This window comes from Phocoena sinus, chromosome 16 (assembly GCF_008692025.1).
Source record: "Phocoena sinus isolate mPhoSin1 chromosome 16, mPhoSin1.pri, whole genome shotgun sequence".
Lineage (NCBI taxonomy): Eukaryota > Metazoa > Chordata > Mammalia > Artiodactyla > Phocoenidae > Phocoena > Phocoena sinus.
Window position 1 is genome coordinate 21388150 of NC_045778.1, and position 21525 is coordinate 21409674.

General features: G+C 39.5%; 2 protein-coding genes and 1 pseudogene across 4 annotated transcripts in view; 2 read left to right on the forward strand and 1 right to left on the reverse strand.

The window, feature by feature from the left end:
- The window catches only part of STOX1 (storkhead box 1), a 51338-nt gene extending 46126 nt beyond the window's left edge, over positions 1-5212 (forward strand). Inside the window, exons 3-4 of one of the 3 annotated variants that reach the window (XM_032608503.1) lie at positions 70-2428; positions 4975-5212. In XM_032608503.1, coding sequence (XP_032464394.1) covers positions 70-2428; positions 4975-5122 — 2507 coding nt within the window. In that variant the 3' untranslated portion in view covers positions 5123-5212. The remainder of the gene's footprint in view (positions 1-69; positions 2429-4974) is intronic. The other 2 variants (XM_032608504.1, XM_032608506.1) reach the window with 2 other exon arrangements.
- A 5978-nt stretch (positions 5213-11190) lies between these two features.
- LOC116741945 lies at positions 11191-11656 on the reverse strand (annotated as a pseudogene).
- Positions 11657-12777: 1121 nt separating this feature from the next.
- DDX50 (DExD-box helicase 50) overlaps positions 12778-21525 on the forward strand; it is a 32563-nt gene continuing 23815 nt past the window's right edge. Inside the window, exons 1-4 of the mRNA XM_032609062.1 lie at positions 12778-12984; positions 16409-16705; positions 19260-19335; positions 19823-20001. Coding sequence (XP_032464953.1) covers positions 12895-12984; positions 16409-16705; positions 19260-19335; positions 19823-20001 — 642 coding nt within the window. The 5' untranslated portion in view covers positions 12778-12894. The remainder of the gene's footprint in view (positions 12985-16408; positions 16706-19259; positions 19336-19822; positions 20002-21525) is intronic.

A 21525-nucleotide genomic window follows, 5' to 3' on the forward strand; every position in this document is an offset into this window, starting at 1 on the left:
TTACTGATTTCACTCATTAAAATGTTTCTTATTCAGAACGTATCAGTGTAAAGTGCTTATTTGTTTTAGGCATTGCAATTCCATCTCAAGATATTCTCTATACCACTCTGGGAACTCTCATTAAAGAAAGGAAGATTTATCACACTGGAGAAGGATACTTCATAGTTACTCCTCAGACTTACTTCATTACAAATACAACCCCCCAAGAGAATAAGAGAGTCCTATCAGATGAAAGTCCCCGGATGCCAACTTCCATTACATACCTGGTGAACGTGGAAAGCTGTGCAGACCTAGCCAAAGAAAATGCGGCCCCCATATCCCATTGTCATTCTTGCCAGTGTTTCCATGATATGTGCACTCAGTATATACAGGAACCACCAGCTGCTGCAGAAGTGACTAGAAAATGCCGGAAAGGTCTTGGGGAATCCAAACCTTTGGTACAGAATCGAACAGTTTCAGTGTCTGAGGAGAATCACGTCTGTGACAGCGCCAAACCTTTACCATTCACAAAAGACAGAGAAAAAGCCAAGAAATTTGGCTTTAGCCTCTTCTGGCGCAGTATATCCAGAAAGGAGAAGTCCAGAACAGAGCACAGCAGTTTCTCTGCCCAGTTCCCACCAGAAGAATGGCCCGTCCGAGATGAAGATAACTTGGACAATATCCCTCGAGACATTGAACATGAGATAATCAAACGAATTAATCCCATTTTAACTGTTGACAACTTAATCAAACATACTGTCATAATGCAAAAATACGAAGAACAGAAAAAATATAATAGCCAGGGCACTTCCACTTATATGCTGACACTCAGGCATAAGTATCCTTCAAAAGTGGGAGTTAAGAAAAGTCAGGGCCGGTCTGTAAAGCCTCGAAGGCGGGGCCATTCCCATAGAGATAGAGACAAAGCCAGGAGTCAGGGAAGTGGGCCTCAGCCAGGAAGCATTAGGCTGGAGAAACACCCCAAGCTCCCTGCTACACAGCCCACCCCCGGAATTGGAAGCCCAAATGAAGTAGAACTTCAGAAACCACTTGGTGAGAATCCATCAGTGCTAGGTTCCCATTTGATTTACAAAAAGCGAATCAGTAATCCTTTCCAGGGTTTCTCTCACCGAAGGAGCCCAATAACCAAAGAGCACAACATGCAGAAGATCGGTGATCTGAAACCCAGTCAGATTGGACCAAAGGGAAAGCCTTTCCAAAGGGCAAGGTCTTTGGATTCCTCAAGAGTCTTTGAGAGTGAAGCCAAACAGTCATACGGTGAACAATGTAATGATAAACTGAGAGCAGAATCCATTTATGTGAATCACTCTACTGTCAAACCTATCAGTGATGACTTTAGAGATTACCTCTTCAATTACTCTCAATGTGGTGTTTTGCAAAATGATAGTAAATGCTGTTCCTTTAGGGAAAGCACGTTGAGATGTGATGTGTATGGTGGAGAAAATGAGGCAATCCCTGAAGTCTCGAGGAAAAGCTACTCTCATTTTGACACATTAGAAGAGACAAAAGAAACACAGCATGTCCTGCCATCACAAGATTCCTCTTCTTTAGACCAAGCATCCTCTGCTCGTAGATCAGTTGATGAAACAATACACCAGTTCCAAAATCTTGGTCTTTTGGATTACCCAGTTGGTGCAAACCATTTGAGACAACCTGAGAGACAAGACAGAGACTCAGAGGAAACTCTGATGAGAAAGGCGTTTATCCAGGAAGCAGAGACTGTGAGTCTAGAAAATGAAGGACTTTCTGATGACGACCAGGCCTTGTATCAGAATGAAGCAGATGATGAGGATGGGGCCTGCAGTTCATTGTATCTAGATGAGGATGACTTTTCTGAGAATGACGACTTAATTCAAATGCTGCCTGGCCACATTCAAGTTTCCTTTCCAGGGGGAAACAAGTGGAATCACTTAGGAAAACGAAAGGTGACCGAAAGGTCTCTGACTGAGTACAATAGCAACATACAGAGGTTTGAGCCTCTGGTGCTTAAAGGAAATGAACATTACAAGCCCACTGGGTTGCTTACTAATCCCGGTGAAGGCCAAAAACCTAATCTGTCTGCTGAAAACTGTGTCCTCAATTTAGGGATCCAGTCTGGTTTTGACTATGAAAAGGAACCCAGCGTAGCTAAATGTGTACAGGCCTCAGCACCTGCTGATGGAAGTATATTTGATTACTACAGCACAAGGAAAAGTGCTTCGGAGGCTGAAACCCTACAAGACCCTGTTGGTGACACAGGAAAGAAACCAGCCACCTGGAGTCAGAGTGCTCAGGATCAGGAAATGAGAAAACAGTTCACACACAAGTTAGAACTATTCAACACTTCGCATATGCCAGTGTTGGCTCAGGACGTCCAACCTGAACATAGTCACTTGGAAGGAACAGAAAATCAGAGCATGGCAGGAGATAGTGGAATAGATTCTCCACGGTAAGTGCACATAGAAGTGATTGGCCACTATCCCACGGGAATTATTAAAATCAAGGGCATATTGAGTTACCTTGTGGGAGACCCCTGAATAAATTTTTTATAATGATACAAGTCTACCAGCCTTTAGTGAATAAATTGTATGAAGTTACAATGAAATCTCTTATATAATAGGATAGAGTTCATTTTTAATGTGAACCAAGATTTGACTGTTCCACTACTACTAAATCTTGAATTATTTCTAAAAATAGGAAGGGACTACCGTAAACCAAGCACTTCCTGAACTGAAGGTTGGAAAGTTTTCACTTATATTCCTGGTTCTACACAGGTTGAGATAGAGATGTGGCTACTTTCCACTAATATTTTCCATGCCAGTTTGTTTAAATAACATTGTTCAGCATATAAAAGTAATTTGTTCATAATAGAACATTTAAAGTACTGAAAAGTAGTTTTTTAAAAACATCTATAATCACCCTACCATCTAGATATTTTTAAAAATCTTTTTATATTTGGTGTATTTATACTTTGGTCTGAACATATTGAATCTATATATTTTGTCTGTTGAGCTCATACTGTAGTTACTATTTTGCATGTTGCTTTTTTCAATAGAATATAATGAACATTCCCCCATGTTATTAAATAGTTTTCTAAAAAGTCATCTTAAAATTTGGCATATATCTTCATTAGTTTTTTTATTATATAAAATTATTGTGTACCTCTTTTTTAAACAGTAATATAGAAATGTAAAAAGTAAAACTGGTAGTCTCCATTCCCTAGCCTTTTCCATTCCTATTCCGTAGAGGTGACCTAAATATTGTTAACAGTTTGGCGTATATTCTTTCAGACGTTTTCCCTTGCATTTATAAATATAATTATTTTCTAACAACAGAGCATACAGAGCTGTGGCTTTCTTTTAATTTATCATGGATATCCTGCAATCAGTACATATATATCCTGCTTTTTGGGGGGCACTGCACTGTGCAGCTTGCAGGATCTTTGTTCCCCGACCAGGGAATGAACCTGGGTCCTCAGCAGTGAAAGCTCAAGAGTCCTAACCACTGGACCATCAGGGAATTCCCTTCAGCTCATTGGGTTTTTTTTGTTTTTTTTTTTTTTTGCTGTGCCACGCAGCATGCATGTGGGATCTTAGTTCCCTGACCAGGGATCGAACCTGTGCCCCCTGCAGTGGAAGCATGGAGTCTTAACCACTGGACCGCCAGGGAAGTCCCTCATTTTTTGAAATGGCTGCTTAGTATTCCATTATGTGGACCGTATTATTTACATAACCATTATTTTCCTTCCTTTGACATTTAGATTATTCCCAGTTTTTTTGCTATAATAAATCAATCTGCAGTGAATTGTTATTACTAAATGTTTGTGGACATTCCTAATTATTTATAACTTAGGCTAAATTCCTGGAAGTTTGCATTTTTTTATTGGGGAACAAGATTTTTTTGCCTGAAACAATAGTTTAATTCATATTAAGTCATTGAAGTATCAAAACATGTTGTCTTTGAGGTAAACAACAGTATAAACCAATAAGCCATGGGTTCCCTTTTTTTCCTCTCTGGCAAAAACAAAAATAAAACCAAAAACAAACCCAAAACAGATAAGAGAAATTGACATGAATTGAGAATTTAAATTTGAGAAATCTTGAGAAATTTAATTTTTAAAAATTGCTTATAATATGGTTTTCTTGAAAGATTTATAACTATAATCATTAAAGACATTTATAGGAAAAGGGAGGGGAGATAACATTTGGACATCAACTATGTGCCGTAATTGGATTAGGATTAGGGAGACAGAGATGAACAAGATGTTGTTGCTACCTATAGGAAGCTTACAATTTAGCTTAGTTTAGTTGAGGAGACCAACAAACAATAAACAAATTGAACTCAACAACAAAGCATAAACACTTAATTCCACATCTCTTTGGCAGTTATGAAGAGTGATGGGCTGTGTGGGAAAGATTTATGGAGGACACATTTTTGAGACATCTCTTGATGTAATGGACAGGTGAGGGAGAGGAGGCAAGGTGGGAGAAGGGGAATGTCAAAAACAAGATGCCCAACCAGTAATGTGAGTTGGCTGAAGCAAGGCAGATGTGTTGGATAAGGGACTAACATCGCTTACAGCTCCTAGGAAAGGAACGCTAGTCAATATGAAAAATATTACAGTTGGCTTTTCCTTTCCATATGCTTACTCAAAAAAGAAACAAATTATACAAGAAGATATTGGTCATTTTAGTTGTATAGAAGAGTTTTTCATGGAGCTTATTGTTTCTGCCTAGAATATACTTGATACTGGATCGAGAACAGATGTTCAGAGAATATGAACTTCTTAGAAAGCAGCTGTCAAATAATTGAGTTGCCATTGGGAATCCTTTAAAATGTAAAGAGCACTTTAGATTTTTAAAGGTTAACTTATTTGATAAGTTAGTTCCTGTTAGTAAATGTACTCCTTCAAAGTAACAAATGAAGGTATTTTGCCTTGGTTAGAAATCCAGGCCCTTTTGAAGGCAATAATTCTGTTATTTTTAATATCTTTAGGACACAGAGTCTGGCATCTAATAACTCAGTCATTTTGGATGGACTAAAAAGAAGACAGAATTTTCTGCAGAATTTTGGAGGCACAAAGAGCAGTCAAACACCCACGTCCAATTCCTTACTACAACTAACTCCAGTCATAAATGTTTAATTCTTTTTTTAAGATTTTTTTTTCAATGTGGACCATTTTTAAAGTGTTTTATTGAATTTGTTACAACATTGCTTCTGTTGCATGTTTTGGTTTTTTTGGCCTTGAGGCATGTGGGATCTTAGCTCCCTGAACAGAGATCTAACCCATGCCCCCTGCATTGTAAGGTGAAGTCTTAACCACTGGACCTCCAGGGAAGTCCCATAAATGTTTAATTCTTATTTTTCTTTTGGAAACTTTTTTTTTTGTAAAAATGTACAGCATTAATATAGAATGTTTTAATCAACTGATTTTGTAAGAATTCTCTAAGGCCAAGCATATATGTTATTAACCTCATTACATATTTTGTTGTAGTTACTGGTTTTTTTCCTTTTTTGACATTGGCTTTTTTAAAGCTTATTTTACTATAAATTTATTGGGAATATATAGATTGTTTACAATAAAAAACATGGAATCATTGGTCTTCTTCCAATTAAATGTAATTTAACTTGAATCATCAGACAGACATTCATTAGTTTCTCAAATACATAGGAAGCTAACTTACTACCTAGTAGTGAATTTTTGTACCCACATCAATACCAAGTTCTTACCGTAAGTGGATCTCACCAGATTTCAACACAGAACCCCAGAAAATAGTGTGTTAGGGTTGCATAGATACGTTGTTTGCAACTTAAGTCTTTTATAATCAGAAAGAATTTATATAGATGTGTTGGGTGCAACAAGAATTCCTTCTATCCAGTCATTGCTGCCAAGGATATCCTTTGTGAACAGCTGGAACATGAACAAATGTCTCCACACTATGATTGACTGACAATGTCCAAAATACCCATGGCAGTAGACATATGGCTCAACTGTTTGGTTCCTCCCCACGTTTGAGGCTCTCTCTATAAAATGGCTTTGAGAAGTCAGGATGTTCTCAGATGGTGGAGATAGAAGGGAAGCAGAATGGTTGCAGGACGGCTGTGAGTGAAAGGGAGGTTTTGAATTAGAGATTTAGAGGGAAGATGCAAGATGGCTGATAGACAATTTTTCTACATTTGATCCACTTCTGTTCGCGATAAGACCTCCGTAGCCTTGCCAGTATTTTTTCTGGCAGGACTTTGCAGACCAAGTAGTGGAATGGTCAGTTCTCTTGGGTTTGGGGAACATGGAACAGTCACGAGTGGTTTCAGCATGTCGGGTAGATGCTAATGCTGATTTCTGGTTGAGGGGATGTTTCTACTAAGAGGTTTCTAAGGATTATCAAAGCCTTAGAGCTCAAGGATGATTGAATAGAGGGAGAGTGCCTCTTTCCAGCTCTCACCATCCAGATAACAGTGAAGGCCAGAATGAAGCTCAGCAGTGTGGAGAGCTGACTCCAGGCCCTGTGGGAGTGCAGAGGAGGGGAGATCAGATGCGCTGCTCTGTTTCATTGTGCTTGCACCACTCATTTCTGACTGTTGGTTTTCAGTGGCTCTGACCAACCTACCGTGGCATTCCAAGATTACCTGTGGTTACAGGGGGCAAAGTACCAAGAAGGGTAATCTGGATAGAAAAGCCTTGTGGGGGAGGCATTGGTTTAGGGGGGTGTCTTACAGCTTGGAATCAGTATCAGTGAGTGGAAGTTAGGAGAGAGAAATTTCAGCTCAATATGAAGAACTTCTTATTAGACAAAACTATCTGAAGATGAAATAGGCGGCTTTGTAAACAGATGAACTTCCTGCTGTTTAGGACATTCAAGCAGAGGCTTGGTGATCCCTTGACCGGTGTGTTGCAGAGGTATTTCCAGTACTTTTCTTAAAAGGATGACTGAGCTAGATGATTTTGAAGATTGCTCCCAACTGTAAGGTTCTGTGCTTATAAAACTCAGTGAAGGTTATATGTCAAATATATCCAATTTAAAAAAAGGAAAGAAAAAAGATTCATTGAGGATCCTGTGAAGTACTGAACTCACTCAAGATTCCCAAGTTGCTTCCAGTTCTTCATTTCTGCACCTATCCCTACCAATCCTTGGAAAAATGAGTACCAGCAACTCTTCTATCTTTGATCTTGGACCTGGACAATTTTCTTAATAGAGTAAGGAATCCAAAGTCTTTTGTGACTCTATCCACCTCAAGGGACCAATGAAATCCATCTAATCTTGCCACCAGGTGCATTATGACACTCTCTAAATGTATTAAATGAAGCCTATTATGAAACCAATAAACCTCCCTTCTACAAAACACAACATATGACCACAGGTATTAAAGATGAGCGTGCATGTTATTAAATTGTTGTTTGGGAGATTATTCTCTACAATGGGTGACTTGAATTTTTTCCCACTATTTTTGTGTGTGGAAATTTTACTTATTCTCTTTCCCATTGCAGTCTGTTTGCTAAGAGAAAACTGTTCTCTTGAAACAGCATGGTGACCTGAGCTTCAGAGTCAGATAAGTTTAAATCCCAATTCCAATCCTTGGTAGCTGTGTGATGGAGAAAGTTACCAAACTTCTCTATTCATTTTTTTCATCTGTGAAGGATATCTACTTTATAGGATTGTTGTAAGATTTGAGGATAATCTATCGAAAGTGTCCAATGCAGGAGGCACCTATTATTGTTACAAACATATGTGTGTATATTTTTATATATTGATTCACAAAACTTGTCTAATACATGGCCTACTATACAGGTAACCTGTTTTTGCCAGGTTGTCTGGAATTCCTCCATTTAGAGAGTCCTTTAGGTTAAGATTATAGAAAAGTATTGTTAATCAAAATCCAGATATGCCTGGGGGAGGTATTATGCTTTTGGCTAACAAGTTTTCAGTTCATACCTCATGCTATAAATAGGATAAAGTATGCAAAGCATGGGCTGATTGTGGCTACTCATATAATGTGAGATCATGTTCATCCTCTTTCATCTGGGATCTCAGACCCCTAGGAATCCTTAGAATAGCTGGCTTCTGCAAACTATTTTCAATATTTCAAAAATCCTAATGGAAATTGTACATTCCCTTTGCTTAACTCCTTGCTACTAAAACATCAGTTTCTTTGCCAATGACTGAAATTACACCTGCTCAGTAATGCAACCCTATCACATGCTGGTGTGACATTGTTAAGCTTCATCTGTATCTTATTCATATATTAGAAGAATGATCATTAATCAATTATTATTATTATTATTTATTTATTTATTTTTTTTGCGGTACGTGGGCCTCTCACTGTTGTGGCCTCTCCCGTTGCAGAGCACAGGCTCTGGACGCGCAGGCTCAATGGCCATGGCTCACGGGCCCAGCCGCTCCGCGGCACGTGGGATCCTCCCAGACCGGGGCACGAACCCGTGTCCCCTGCATCGGCAGGCGGACTCTCATCCACTGCGCCACCAGGGAAGCCCAATCAATTATTATTAAATGCAATTTAGCAGACAGAATGTTTCAAAGTGTCAGAGCCATGAGGAAAAAACAGAAGAAAGAGCCGTAGCAGTGAAAAAATGTGGGATCAACTGTATTTTGAGAACCCATCCTACAGCTACCTGAGAAGGCTTTTAAGGAATGGGGAAGACAGACTAGTGCCCAAAGGGAGTGTGGAAGAGAGACATGAGAGTCACGAAACAAGAATGGTGAGGGGATATATCAAAAACAAACTCATGACTATCTTTCTGGCCTCTACAGATCTTTCTCAGTTGAAATCTTAGACACATGTTCCATTTTTAGCAGTTGAGCAGGTCCTATTTCTTGGGGAATGGTGCCCTCTTCTGGAGTAACTGATGTGACTGTTCCCTTCCACCACTTGATTGAAAAGCATCTACAAAGTAATTGATTAGAAAAACAGACCTCCTCCATTTAAAAAGCTTTCCCAAATAATTTGAATTAGGAGCTAGATACATACATCAGTATACATATGCTAAATATGTTCAAAGCTGTCTCCTCGCCAACACTGTCAAAACCTGGAGCTAAAAGTAGAAATATAAGTACCTCTGTACATCATCTCTGCTGTACTGTTATATCAGGGGATCCCCCCAGTTTCCCTGAACTATCAGTAGGGAAGGCATTTTTGCCCCCTACTTTACTAACAAAAACACAGGTTTTTGAGTTTAGTTGGCCAAGGTCATGTGGCTAGCAATGGCAGAAACATCGTTCCTGGTCTCTCTTTCATTTTCTTCTTACTTCTTAGTACTCTCCTCACTCTCTGCCCCCAGTATCTCTTGATCAATTTATAGCTGACCCTTAAACTATTTCCATCTCATAACATGATGGTTATGTTATTTAAAAATGATGGTTCAATTCCTCTTGTCACATAAGATTGACATGCAGATGCAAAATGATGGTTCTTTTTACCTTCTACTCTCTATGGAATAAAAATTAAAATCTAGCCCTCTAGGTTTGAGAATGACCAGAGAGAGGCAAGTTTATAAAAAGTCATCTTAAAAAAAAAAAGTCATCTTGTTTTTATAGGGTTTAATGAGCCAAAGTGAAAGGCAAGGGAAATTTTTATAGAATGTTGCAACAGACCATCAGATGAGGCACCCCAACTGTCAAATTTTGAGAAAGAAATTATATCAGTGGCTCTGGCAAGATATTTGGAAAACAAAGATGTTCTAATAAGATTACATTTTGAGTTACTTGTACATTTTAATTATTCATGCTACCCCTTCAGGTTCCTCCCATAAATTTTTAAAAATAAATTCATTTATTTATTATTTTTGGCTGCGTTTGGTCTTCGTTGCTGCACATGGGCTTTCTCTAGTTGCATCGAACAGGGGCTACTCTTCGTTGCGGTGCGCGGGCTTCTCATTGCGGAGCATGGCCTTTAGGCACACAGGCTTCAGTAGTTGTGGCTCACAGGCTCTAGTTGTGGCGCATGGGCTTAGTTGCTCCGAGGCATGTGGGGTCTTCCCAGACCAGGACTCAAACCCATGTCCCCTGCATTGGCAGGTGGATTCTTAACCACTGCGCCACCAGGGAAGGCCACCCCCCCAATCAATTTCATCATCAGTATAAATCTCTTGAGACTTATAGGGACCAAATATGAAAAAAAGAATTATTCCTTCATTCCCAAGTTTTCTAGTTGATGCCCACTGAGAACACATATGTAGTGGTACCCCAATTTTTTCAGCTAAGCCACAGTTTGGTCAAGTTACTTATGACTAGGTTTAATTTACACACAGTTGCCCTTTCCACCTAACATAGACAGCAGCCAGTTTTGTTTACATGAGTTTGGTGCTCAGAAAGGTAGGGTTTTTAGAGTGTCCCAAATCACAGAAGGTCATTTAAAAAACACTAGTATACTTATTAGTCTCTTGCCTAGAGCGTCTCCAACAGTCTAGTCCTTTCCTTTTTCAGACCTGCTGTATGACCTTTGACATAAAAATGAATGCCAAAAATAGTCTTGAGGAGCTAAAACTTCAGTGTTTGATTTTCAACCACAACATACTAACATCTATTCCTATTATTATCCCAATTTTATACCTGTGAGATTCTTAGCCACACCCACTCCTGCTTCCATGCACATCATACCCTGTTTTAGGGCTACAAAGACTTCACAGTGGTAGAATTGAGAGTGGGTGTGAGAGAGTGGGACAAAAAGGTTTTAGAAAAGACCAATCTAGAGATGCATAGCTATTCCCATAATCTAGGGAGAGAGATGCATTTTTTCACCATCAACACCTGAACACTCCATTTGTTCACAGTATTGAATCCATAAGGTAACGTTTAGACAAACATATAGCCCCTGACTTCAGGCCAATCCACACTTAATGCAGGAGGCCTGTAGCAATCACAGATTTATCATTTGTGGTTTCAGCTATTTAGGACCAATCCCCAAACTCCAGGACTTGTAGCAATCTGAAATTTTGCTAAGACATAAGTTTGATGCTCAGGTTACAAGGCTGGTGTGCTAGACATTGTCAAGTGGTTTGTGAAGTGCCCCTGCTTCTACATTGCAATTTGCTTTCTTGTTCTCGAGAGTAGGTTGAAGAGATCATGAAGAGTTAAAAGGAAATGGCTCTGAAATGAAAGCCAATCAGCTAGCACCTTTTTTTGTTTTCACTTTAAGCAAAGTCTTTATTTTCAAGGAAAAAGTATATTTTCTCATTTTCTGTTCTTGGCATAAATTTTAATTATTTCCAGTGGAACCAAAACCTCCTGAACCCCTTTCAGTGTTATCTAAAACTTGAACTTCCTCTATTTCTGGGTAAAATATCCGTTCACAAATGAGCCGTGCAATTCAATCACCCTTTTCGACATCGAACTTTTCTTTGCCAAAATTAAACAGTACAACACCAACATTTCCTCTATAATCTTCATCTATGACACCAGCTCCTACATCTATGAAGTGTTTTGCAGCCAAGCCAGAACGTGGAGCTACTCTCCCGTAGCACCCATTAGGAAGAGCTATCTGAATGTCTGTTTTCACAAGAGCTTTCTCCATAGGTGGTACTGTGTAATCACAGGCACTGTATAGGTCATAGCCCGCGGCGCGCTCGGACCCCTTGGTCGGAGCGGCGCCGCATGCTGCCCTCCTCCGCAGGCCGGGCCCATTTGCTGGGGGAGATGACTTGTGCCTCTTGAGAGCAGGGCATGGCAGGGCAGAATGGGAGCACAAAGGGAGCAGGCGGAACAAGAGACAGCAGGATGAGCGCAGCGCACCCCAGCTAGCACCACTGATGTAAGAAAAGAAAGGTACATTCTCAGGAGTTAGTCCTTTGTATTATCAAAAGGTTTCCAGTTTTGTTCAAGGCTGTAATTCAGGGCCAGTTAATTCCCATAACTAATATCCTTTTATCCACTGCAAATACATAATCTGTCAAAGACATTTAGGCTTGTTTTTTCTCTAGGTTTCTCCAGGTTTTCCTAACATCATTCATTCTATGTTTCATAGGAGCATCTTCCCCCCAAACGCTTTGATAAGCCCAAAGCTTTAAGGTTGGTGTGGCAGGGAAAGCATTGATCTCGGATTCAGGAGTTGAGTTTTCTAGTCCTGTGTGCCACGAACTGTGTGACTTCAAACAAGTAAATCCCTCTTTTAGGGGGTTAGTTTCCTCTAACGTCAAATGGGTGGGAAGGCCCTAAACTAAACTAAGAACCAACTTCATGACTAAAACCTAAGACTTGAGGGAAGGCTGTCCGGGCCTAGTCTTCACCTCAAGCCCATCTAGCCCACTCCAGACCCCAAGACACCCTTTCCCACCAACTCAGGGCCGCTAGCCTCGGGCGAAGCTGTTAGACGTTAACGCCTCACCCCGCAACGGGCGGGGCCGCGGTTCGCAGCTTCCGGCGTCGAAAGGCGACGCAGCGCGTGGCGCTCCCATCGCCCCGCCCGCTCCCCCCCGCCCTCCACAGGCAGGTTCTCCTGCCAGACCGCCACACGCGCGGCCGCTGTCTGCCGCCGTGGCGGGGCTTCCTAGCCCCAGCAGTGAATGCTGGGAAACCCCGAAGCATCTCCGCTGTGGCAAAGAGAAATGTTCGGAGTAGGGGAGGGGGAGAGGGAGAAAACAAATCCGAACATTTTATGCTAATCAGTTCGCGCCTCCTTTATGGAGATTGGTCAGGGTTTTACTCTAGAAGCCAATCATTTCAGAAGAAGGGTGAGCCAATCGAGACTCCTCGCATTCATTGGCTGGGAGACTGAGTCGCAAGGAGAGAGTTTAAACGGAGAGTATCCGGGATTATTTTCCTCCGCCGTGCGGTGCGTGTCCCGGAAGTGACGTAGGCCCTGGCCGGGAGGCTGCCCTGCCCCCGCTTCCTTTCACCCTGTCGCTACCCGTAGGTAGTTGTGGCCGCAGTGCCCAGAGGGAGGCGGCGGCAGCAGTGGCGGCGAATGATGCCTGGGAAACTCCTCTGGGGGGACATTATGGAGCTGGAGGCACCTTTGGAGGAGACCGAGAGCCAGAGGAAGGAGAGGCAAAAGGTGCGCTGAGGATGGGCCGCGCCTCCTTTTGGGCTGCGCCGATTTGGGCGGGGAGGGGAGTCTACCTGATGGCCTGTCACAACCGGGCCGGAGCATCCGAGGGCCTCTCCTCGCGCCACCCTCGTCCCTGGGAGGTCGCTCCGGGACCGCTACTACCTCCACACCCCTAACCTGGAGAAGGGCAGCACTGGGCTTGGGCCCGGCCTCTCGTGGTCCCCGTCCTTCCTGTCGGAGCCTACGAGATGGGCAGACTCAAGTTCTCATCGCGGAATCTGTTCTTTCTGTCCTTTTCTTAAGCAGCGAGGCCTGTCATTTGGTTCTCGTTGGCCGTATTAGAAGATGATTAAGAAAAACGATTGCCTTGAATATGTGTAACTTCTCCGTCATTCTGTCTTGTATGCGAGAATCTTGGGGAAAGCGACCTTAGATTTACAGACCTCGATAACGGGTCAGTAGAGGATTGAGGAAAAGTGTCACAGCCAAAATTGCCAGGATTTGGCTGTGATGGAGATCGCGTGGGTTGTATTAGTAATAGCCTTTTATGTTAGTATTTTCATTCAATTCACAAATGTTTATGGAGCCTAATTTATGCCAGACTCTTTGCTGGGCACCAGGAAGGTCCTTGCCCTCAAGGAACCTGTTAGAAGAGTTGTAGAGACTTCCTGCCCCATCCCTCAAAAGAAGAAAGAGAGAGAAAAGAAAACAGAGCTTGGAGGGTAAGGAAGCAGTGTTTGAAGGCTGACATTTGACAAAAGAATGAAAATATTCTCTGTAGTCCCAGAGAGCAGAACCTACCCTTCTGACCTTATCACCAAGGTAAACTTGCCATTCTAGCCAAGCAGTTATTATTTTTTATTGTGGTAAAATACACATACTATAAAATTTACCATTTTAACCATTTTAAAGTATACATTTTTGTAGCATTAAGTACACTCACATTGGTCTGCAGACATCATATTCATTCAACTCCAGAACTTTTCATTCTCCCAGACTGAAGCTCTGTGCCCATTAAACACCAACTCCTCGGTTGCCCTCTCTCCCCAGCCCCTGGCAACTACCATTCTCCTTTCTGTCTCTATGAATTTGACTGCTGAAGATAACTCATGTAAGTGGAATCACCAAGCAGTTATTTTAATTTTTGCTCATTCTAAAATACTTGTCCCTCCTTCTGCATCCATATCCTATCCATCTGTCAAGGTTTAGTTTATGTCTTTTATAACCACTCCAGTGTACACATACAGTAATCTCATTCCCCCTTGAAGTCTTGTTCGAGTGCTATCTTTATCATTTGATTGGCATTTATTATGCCCTTCCTTGTAAAGTTAGCTCATTCTTCCTGAGTATATCTTTCCCAAAGATCCTTGAGGGAAATGACCATATCTTTGTCCATGCTTACATTTCACTATATCCTTGTGAATTAGTGGCTTTCACGTTGTAGTTTCTCCAGAGGTACTTGTTGATTTTCCTTTAATTATGAAAGATAACTAAAGATTTGGAAACAGATTGGAGTACCAACTAATAGAAATAGACATTCAAATAGTGGTCTGGCATCCAGATGAAGGTAACTGGTTTTGGATGTGTTAAGATATGGAGCTGGGCCTTAGGTTCTCAGAACTGGAGTGCAGGTTAGGAAAGAAGCCTGGAAGTGTATGTTGAAGCCATGAAAATGGTATGAAAGTGTACATAGAGAACAGAGACTTAAAGAGCATCCACAGAAGGAGAAGGGAGAGGAGACATTGAAGAAGACAGAGGTAACAGGGTAAGGAGGGAATGTAGTGTGTTGTGGAAACCGAGAAGATGGAGAGTGTCGAGCACTGTGGATCTGATGTGGAACAATGTATTTCATCACCTTGGGTATTGCTGGGCTTGAACCTAGAGGTCTCATTTTATCTTGCTTCATCTCCCTGAAGTGCAGGCCCAGGAGCAATTCAAACCCTGAGGCTTGCTCTATAAATAATCTTGTTTTTCTATAGAAGAATCTATTGGTTTGGGGAGATGTGGGATAGTTCAGTTAACTAAAGATCAAATGATGTAACATATAACTCTATAACTTACATTAATGTAAAACTAATGTTTACAAAGCATTTTCAAATATTCAGTTTTCATAGCAACTCTTATTTCATGAATGAGAAAATTGTATGTGAAAGTATTCTATAGAAACTGTGTAAATCATGGTGAAAATTTTGGTGCTGGTTGTTTTTACCAAGACTAGTCACTACCATCTAATTTATTTTGAACATTTCCATCTAATTTATTTTGAACATTTGACCAAGTAATTTTGAAGTGCTAAATTTCCAAATCATTTCTTGCTGTCTGCAAGTATTAAAACAAAAGTTGGCATTTCAAAACTAAAGTTGCACCCCCTCCCCCCCTTTTTAAGTTCTATTAACTAAATTTGTAAAACTTTAAAAAATTTTCTGGGATTACTAATATAGTTATCCTTCCATAGGAGTATAACAATTGGGCTTTTCTTTAACCTGTTTTTCAAAGTTCAGGGAGGAAGCATGATGTGAAAAGAGCATGGGTTTTCAGGTCAAACAGGGCTTGATTTCTAGCACTTTCACTTGCAAGAAATCCCATATGTGGGTCTTGGGCAAGTTACTTATCTCTAAGAACTTGTTTCCTCGTCTGTAAAACAGCAAAGGTGATACAGGTTCGCTATCCCTTATCCAAAATCCTTGGGGCTAGATACGTTGTTGAATTCAAAATTCTGGGGTTTTTAAAAGGGTAACACCGTAGTAGGGTTTGGGGCCCCGAACCTATAATCAAACACCTTAATATTAAATGTGAATATTCATACTAAGTGGAATAAATAAAGATTACAGATAGTCTCACATTAGTTGAAGACAAATTTTGCCACAAAATGAGTTCAGGTCAGGTAAGGTTTTGTCTCCAAATAAATTACAAAAAAACTTTCGGTTTTCAGAGCTTTATGGATATTGGAATTTCGGATAAGGGATTATGGACCTGTACTTCCCTTATAGGGTTGTTATGAAGATTTAAACAAGATAAGCTGAAAACATATTACACAATGCTGGGTAGGTACTCAGTAAATATTAATTTTTTTCTTGGAGATATTAGACGTTTTTGCTTGTTTTTTAATTTATAAATCTTGAGTTCTCATTCTTTTACTGAAAAGAAGCTATTTCAGTTTCCCTTAAATGTTATAATGGGATTAAAGAGGGACTAGAGGCCAGGTCTTAAGAGTGCAAGATTTGGGCTGAGAAAGAAAGAAATAGGTAAAGCTTAGGCTTGGCATTAGCAACCAGTCTGGATTTCTACCAGGTACCTTTTCAAGATTACTGTAGATTGAGCTTTGCTGGTTGGGGGAGTCATACTCTAACTCCTCTAGAGTCTTAAAAGCAAAGCAAACCTTGTGACCCTCTTGTCACCCTCTTGTCACTGCTTCTTTGTTTTTCCACAGAGTGATAGAAGGAAGTCAAGGCACCATTATGACTCAGATGAGAAATCAGAAACAAGAGAAAATGGTGTTGCAGATGACCTGGATGCTCCCAAACCCAAAAAAACTAAAATGAAAGAGAAACTAAATGGTGACACTGAGGAAGGATGTAATAGACTTTCAGATGAATTTTCTAAATCTCGTAAGTCAAGAAGAAAAGATCTGTCAAATGGAGATATTGATGAATATGAAAAAAAATCAAAGCGAGTGTCATCCTTAGATAGTTCTACTCATAAATCAAGTGAAAATAAACTAGAAGAGGTATGGATACTTTTTGTTTTGCATTTGACGTTATCCTTGAAATACAGGATAGTTTGATTCTTTAAGACTAATTAGAATTGATTCTACAGTGTTTCCTGCTTACTGTCCAATACTCTCAGTTGGACTGGGGAGTCTATACAGCTGAAACCTGAGCCTTTTCCCCTTTGTCTCTTGTTTCTTTCATTATATTGCCTTTTTCTTGGTGAAGAGATTGGTGCGGGGGGGACTTGGTCAAGTTTAAACCTTTCCTGTACATTTGGGTTCCTAAATAGATTTTCCAAATTGCTTATTGATGGTCACCTACTTGCATTTCTTACGGTTATTTCAGCCCTCATCATTACTCATGAATTAAGTTCTGACTTTCTGAAACGGGGTACATAAAGGCCTCTTGACTTTGTATATTTTGCCTTCTGTTTCTTGTGCTTCTGTAACAATAGCAACTTCCAATGATTTTTAGGTCTTACTGTAACTCAATCTTAAAGCTGTTTGCTTTTTTAAAACAAATGAAACATATGAAAATGATCTGAAGAAATTTGTTCTCCTGGATATTAATTTTTGGGGAGGTATAGAAAACATGCTTAGTATAGAATCTTCATTCCTGGACTCATTACTTTTGCCAGTATCTGTTAGAGTAGGTATATTCTTCCACAGAATTTACTCAATTTGTTCTTGCACTTTTTTTTTTTTTTTTTTTTTCCGGTACGCGGGCCTCTCACTGTTGTGGCCTGTCCTGTTGCAGAGCACAGGCACCGGACGCGCAGGCTCAGTGGCCATGGCTCACGGGCCTAGCTGCTCCGCGACATGTGGGATCTTCCCGGACCGGGGCACGAACCCGTGTCCCCTGCATCGGCAGGCGGACTTTCAACCACTGCGCCACCAGGGAAGCCCTGTTTTTGCACTTTTCCTCTAGCAGAGTTCATAGGTTTATCTGGGCATTACAAATTGTCATTAAATTACTCAGCTCTTAAACAAAAAAGAACTTTAATATTCTTAATAACTTTTGGTATTTAATAATCTTTACATTTAAAAAATCTGATAGTTGCTGTTAATTTAAATACATTTGAGCTTAATTTAATGTGTAATCTTTGGGGAGCTTTGAGAAAAAATGTTGAATCCTTGCTTTACAATACGGTGTTTTTTTATTTGTGAGTTTGCTATTTGTCAGGAAGCATATATGTTAGAGAGTTGTTCTAAATAAGGCCCTACAAATCTGTATTGCTGAGCAGCAGTGTACTTCTTGCTCTGTTGGGATTTTGCCTGCTATAGTGCTCTGTATTGTAATAAACTTAACTGTTTATTATTTTGTTTAGATTATGTTAGGGTTCAGGAGTTCTGCTTCTAGGAATTTATCCTCCTAAGGAGATTATCACGAGGTGTACAGAGATGTATGAATCAGTATCTTATCACAGTGATGTTGGTAATAGCGAAAAATTTAAACATCCTAAATGTCTGATGGTAGGCAATTGGTTTGATAAAATATGCTATACCTATGTAATAGAATGCATTGATCTTAAAGGGCATAGATATGTTAGAAAGGTATTCAGTCTAATTAAATGAAAAAAATGATTACAAAGTAGTATATACATATGATTTTATTTCATTTAAAAATGTGTATGTGCGTAGAGGAGTGTGTGTTTCAAATGTGTCTTTAGCTGATTGGATTGTAGATAATTTTACAATTTCTTTCTTTTAATATGGTTTACAATTTCTTTCTTTTAATATGGTTTCTAAAATTTCTGCAATGAAAATGTGTACTTTTCTAATCAAATTTTTTTCTTTTAATCTTAAAAAGATAACATTGAGGTTTGCTTAAATGGATTAAATTTGAATTTGATGTTATGTCTTTTATCTGGTCTTAGTTTGAAACTTGTTATGGTGTGTGGTTTTGGAACTACCTTCTTTAAACAACCAGTAATAAAGTTTTTAAGTAGATGTATTGTCTTTGTTCTATATATGCATTGACTAGTACACAAAGTTTTCAATAGATGTTAAATGACAATGTCATGCTAACCTCTATATATGTTTGAGAAATTTTCAAGCTTACAGGAACTTTTCCTTGTATTAATGACATAAAAAATGCTTTTTAGATTCATAGAACAACTTATTTAACTTTTAGTTTTAGAAACAATTTACTTTCCTCATTGCTTAGCTTCTTTTGGGGCGGTTTTATAGGCTTGTGTTAATCTTTGTAATTAATATTATCTATATCTGTGAATATGATTTAGATTATTGAATACCTCTTTCATATTACCTTCAGTCAAGTGGAATTATATTTTGATCTGTGTAGTAAATGTATTTCTAAAGAGTTTTATGTGTGAATTAATCATTTTTAAATGTATTATGGGAAAGTATATTAAGCTTGTTATTTAAAGAGATAGTTTTGAAATTAAAAGAATTTATCTTGTAAGTTAATCTATACAGTTTTTGCAAATACTAACTAAAGTTGGTTTGTTAGTTCATTTAGTAGAGCTAAAAGCAGTAAATGAGTGAAAGATTCTAAATACCTGGTAGGATATGAACTATATCAGTTAGGTCTTTGATTTCATTTTGACAGACCCTAACACGTGAACAGAAAGAAGGAGCCTTCTCCAATTTCCCTATTTCTGAAGAGACTATAAAGCTTCTGAAAGGTACAATGAATTTTTTAAAAAATTTATTTTATTTATTTATTTTTGTCTGCGTTGGGTCTTCATTGCTACACTCCGGCTTTCTCTAGTGCGGTGAGCGGGCTTCTCATTGCGGTGGCTTCTCTTGTTGCGGAGCACAGGTTCTAGGCGCGCAGGACTCAGTAGTTGTGGCTCACGGGCTCTAGAGCTCAGGCTCAGTAGCTGTGGCTCATGGGCTTAGTTGCTCCGCGGCATGTGGGGTCTTCCTGGACCAGGGCTCGAACCCGTGTCCCCTGCATTGGCAGGCAGATTCTTAACCACTGTGCCACCAGGGAAGTCCCTCAGACCAATTTTTAAATAATTCCTCTTTGGGGTAGGAATAACTGTAAATGTTGTTAGGTGATGTATCTTTAGGCACATGTTGATGAATCAGGAATGTTATTTTCAAATAAATGTAGTTTTTCCTATTGCTGGTCTTAAGTAAATATTTCAATGAAATCTCATTTTACAGGTCGAGGGGTAACATATCTCTTTCCTATTCAAGTTAAGACTTTTGGTCCTGTATATGAAGGAAAAGATTTAATTGCTCAAGCGCGGACAGGAACAGGAAAGACATTCTCTTTTGCCATCCCCTTGATTGAAAGACTCCAAAGAAATCAAGAGACAATTAAAAAAAGCCGCTCACCAAAGGTAACCATTATAGGGAGTAAAAGGTTTAAACATTAATGGAAAGAGAAAGAAAGAGTATACTGGTCTTGGGAATGCCCTGGTGGTCCAGTGGTTAGGACTCGACGCTTTCACTGCCGTGGCCCGGGTTCAATCTCCAAGCAGGGATTGAATCTGGGAACTAAGATCCTGCAAGCTGCACAGCGTGACCAAAAAAAACAAACAGACAAACCACAATATACTGGTCTTAAGTTCAAGTACCCCAAAGATAGAAAAGTTAGTCAGTCCTGGGGCATAAAGTAAAAATTTGGGTCCTAAAGCAAAAATTTGATTTTTAAGATAAATCTCAAGTAAAACTAAAGTGAGTTATTACGTATGAATGTAATGTGTATGGATCCATAGATGTCTTTGATAACTGTATATTATGAAGCCAGCATATCTGATTTTAGGAGTATTTACAGTTATATATTTAGTGACCTTTTTCTTCTCTTTTTTCAGTTCTAACCTTTGCTTTTAAACAGTAATTTTGCTGAAGTGGTATTTATTTATTTGGTCATTCAGTAAATAATATTTATTTTACTGATTGACTTGAAGAGTATTGTAGAAATGATACTGCTACTCCCTGTGTTGTTGGAGTACTGGAGATCTGTCTTAATTTATCAGTAGTAAAGAACAGAGAGGACCTAGTGAAATTTTAGCCTAAAATTTGACCCTTTTAGAACCTATGTTCACTTTCAGGTTCATAAACATGAAGAAGAAAAGAATCAGTATTGGGACTTCCCTGGCAGTCCAGTGGTTAAGACTCCACACTTCCACTGCAGCGGGCACGGGTTCCATCCCTGGTTGTGGAACTAAGATCCTGCATGCCGCGCAGCGCGGCCAAGAAAAAGAATCAGTATCAAAATTTGAACAGATATGTGGCTAAAAGTAATTTGTTCTTTGAGACTCCTAAATATTATTGCAGTGTGAAAGTAAATTCACATATATGAATGTAATTAAATAATAGTGGTCTTGGAACAGGACAAATCTTTTTTTAGAGAATTCTGTTTCTTAGGTGAAATTAGGAAGTCTGAAAGTAATAGAAATAGGACACAGTCCCAACACTGCATTTAAAAAGCTTTTATGCTAGAAGGACATTACTGGAGATTCCAGCTCCACCACTTCTAGCTACTTGATCTTGGGCAAGACTCAACTTCTCTAAGACTCATGCTCCTCATTTGTAAAACTGGGAAAATAATGCCACCTCATTGGGTTTTTGTGAGGATCAAATTAAATAATTCGTGTAAAGCACTATTGTTGTTTGCAGAATTATGATCGGCATTGTACATAGAAAGTTTATGGCTACTTTTTGTTAAATCTGCACTTTCTAAATATCAAAAAAAGAGAAATAGAGGTAAATCAATTTTTGTATAACCTGTTTGAAACATGAGTTTTATTTGCTTAATAAGGGGCTTTGCCCCTTTTTCAGTAAGTCTCTTGGGATCCTGTGTAGAAGAAGCTGCTCTCATTAAACACCAAACAGTTAAGTCCATTCTCTGGTACTAGCTA